We start from the raw sequence: 1,665 nt of genomic DNA on the forward strand, positions 1-1,665 counted from the left end.
TTCTGAACTTCTAGGGCGCTGGCGTTTTCACAAAAGGGATCAACTTCCTCAAGAGACAATCTCTGAATATGTCGACGCTTTGAGAGCTCTAGCTAAAGACTGCAATTTCGGTAATGTTGCCGTTCCATTACCGCTACCACTTGCACCAACCACACGATCGCCTCCCACGGCGCACGGTGATTCCCCAGCGACCCAAACTGCAACCATGGCTTCAGCGATCGCTTCACCGTCACAAGCAACGGTCTCACAGGCTCCGACGACCGCTGTTCCGGCTTCGGCGAAAACAATTTTACCCTTGGAAGTGATGCTACGAGACAGATTCATCTGTGGTCCGAGGGACGTGCACCTGCAGCAGCGTCTACTCTCCGAAAGGAATATCACATTCCAAATGGCGGGCGACACTGCGAAAGCCATGGAATCCACGGTTTCACAACAGGCAAGCATGCGCAGCAGGGAAGAAAACAAAGTACTTCAAACTTCAGCAACCAGAAGCCCAAAGAAGAATAAGCTCCCTAAGCCGTCCAAAAAGTGCTACCGTTGTGACGGTGCGCACAACCAGAAAAGCTGCCCTCACCGAAATTCCACATGCCAGTTCTACAAGAAACTGGGGCATATTGAAAAAGCATGCATAACGAAGAAAAAGAAGCAGGCTTCCGGCACGCGCTCATCTGGACGTCAACAAGCGAATAGTCTAACTGCCGACGAAGCAGATTCGTGGAACAGCTTATTCACGGTCAACTCCATGAGCCAATCGACTGAGAGCTTAACCGTATGGGTTACGGTAAACGAACGCCCTTGCTGCTTCGAAGTCGATTCCGGTGCATCATTTTCAATAATGAGTGAGAACACCTTCAACCAGCAATGGGACAGCAACAGACCACGTCTACTGAAAGCAGCATTGAAATTGAGGACGTGGACCGGCACACCGCTTCAAGTCCAGGGGCAAAGCACGAGTCACCGTTCAGCTACACAGGAAGCAAGCAAAACTCGATCTGTACATCGTCGCGGGAACTGGAACAAGCCTCCTAGGGCGAGACTGGTTTGAGCCACTGGGAATTTCACTGTCTGGCATTCACCGAGTCATGGAGTCACAGTGCCAACCACTACTCGATCAGTTCAGCACCCTTTTTAATGGCAAGATTTCAGGCCATGTAGGCGACCCTATACACATCGAGCTGCAGCCACACGCAGTCCCTAGGTTCTTGAAGTCCCGCACAGTGCCACTGGCATTGAGGACAGCAGTCGACAAAGCGTTAGACAAGTTAAAAGTGCAAGGCATTCTGAAACCCGTCTCTTCTTCGACATGGGCTACGCCGCTAGTAACAGTACGGAAGCAGAACGGCACCTTACGTCTATGCGGAGACTACCGTAGCACGGTGAACCAAGCGGTAGCGAAGGCAGCGTATCCGCTTCCCACAGTAGATGATATGCTGGCTCTAGTTCAAGGAGGCAGTATCTTTTCCAAGATCGACCTTCAGCAAGCGTATCAGCAGTTACGAGTGGACGACGCATCCTCCGAGCTACTCACGGTGAACACGCCACGTGGCCTATTTCGTGTCACATGCTTACCTTTTGGTGTATCTATCTCGCCTCTGGTATTCCAGAAATACATTGACAGCCTTCTGGCAGGGTTAGAAGGTGTCGGGGCGTACCTCGACGACATTC

The 1,665-nt window shown here is 51.5% G+C and overlaps 1 protein-coding gene across 1 annotated transcript; it reads left to right on the top strand.

The window, feature by feature from the left end:
* Nucleotides 1-1,082: 1,082 nt before the first annotated feature.
* Nucleotides 1,083-1,630, top strand: LOC135371381 (uncharacterized protein K02A2.6-like; the record flags this gene model as incomplete). Its single annotated transcript, XM_064605450.1, has 1 exon — nt 1,083-1,630. A coding segment is annotated over exon 1 (548 nt), but the record flags the coding sequence as incomplete, so codon positions are not given.
* Nucleotides 1,631-1,665: the final 35 nt, after the last annotated feature.

Source organism: Ornithodoros turicata, unplaced genomic scaffold, assembly GCF_037126465.1.
Source record: "Ornithodoros turicata isolate Travis unplaced genomic scaffold, ASM3712646v1 Chromosome106, whole genome shotgun sequence".
Taxonomy (NCBI): Eukaryota; Metazoa; Arthropoda; class Arachnida; order Ixodida; family Argasidae; genus Ornithodoros; species Ornithodoros turicata.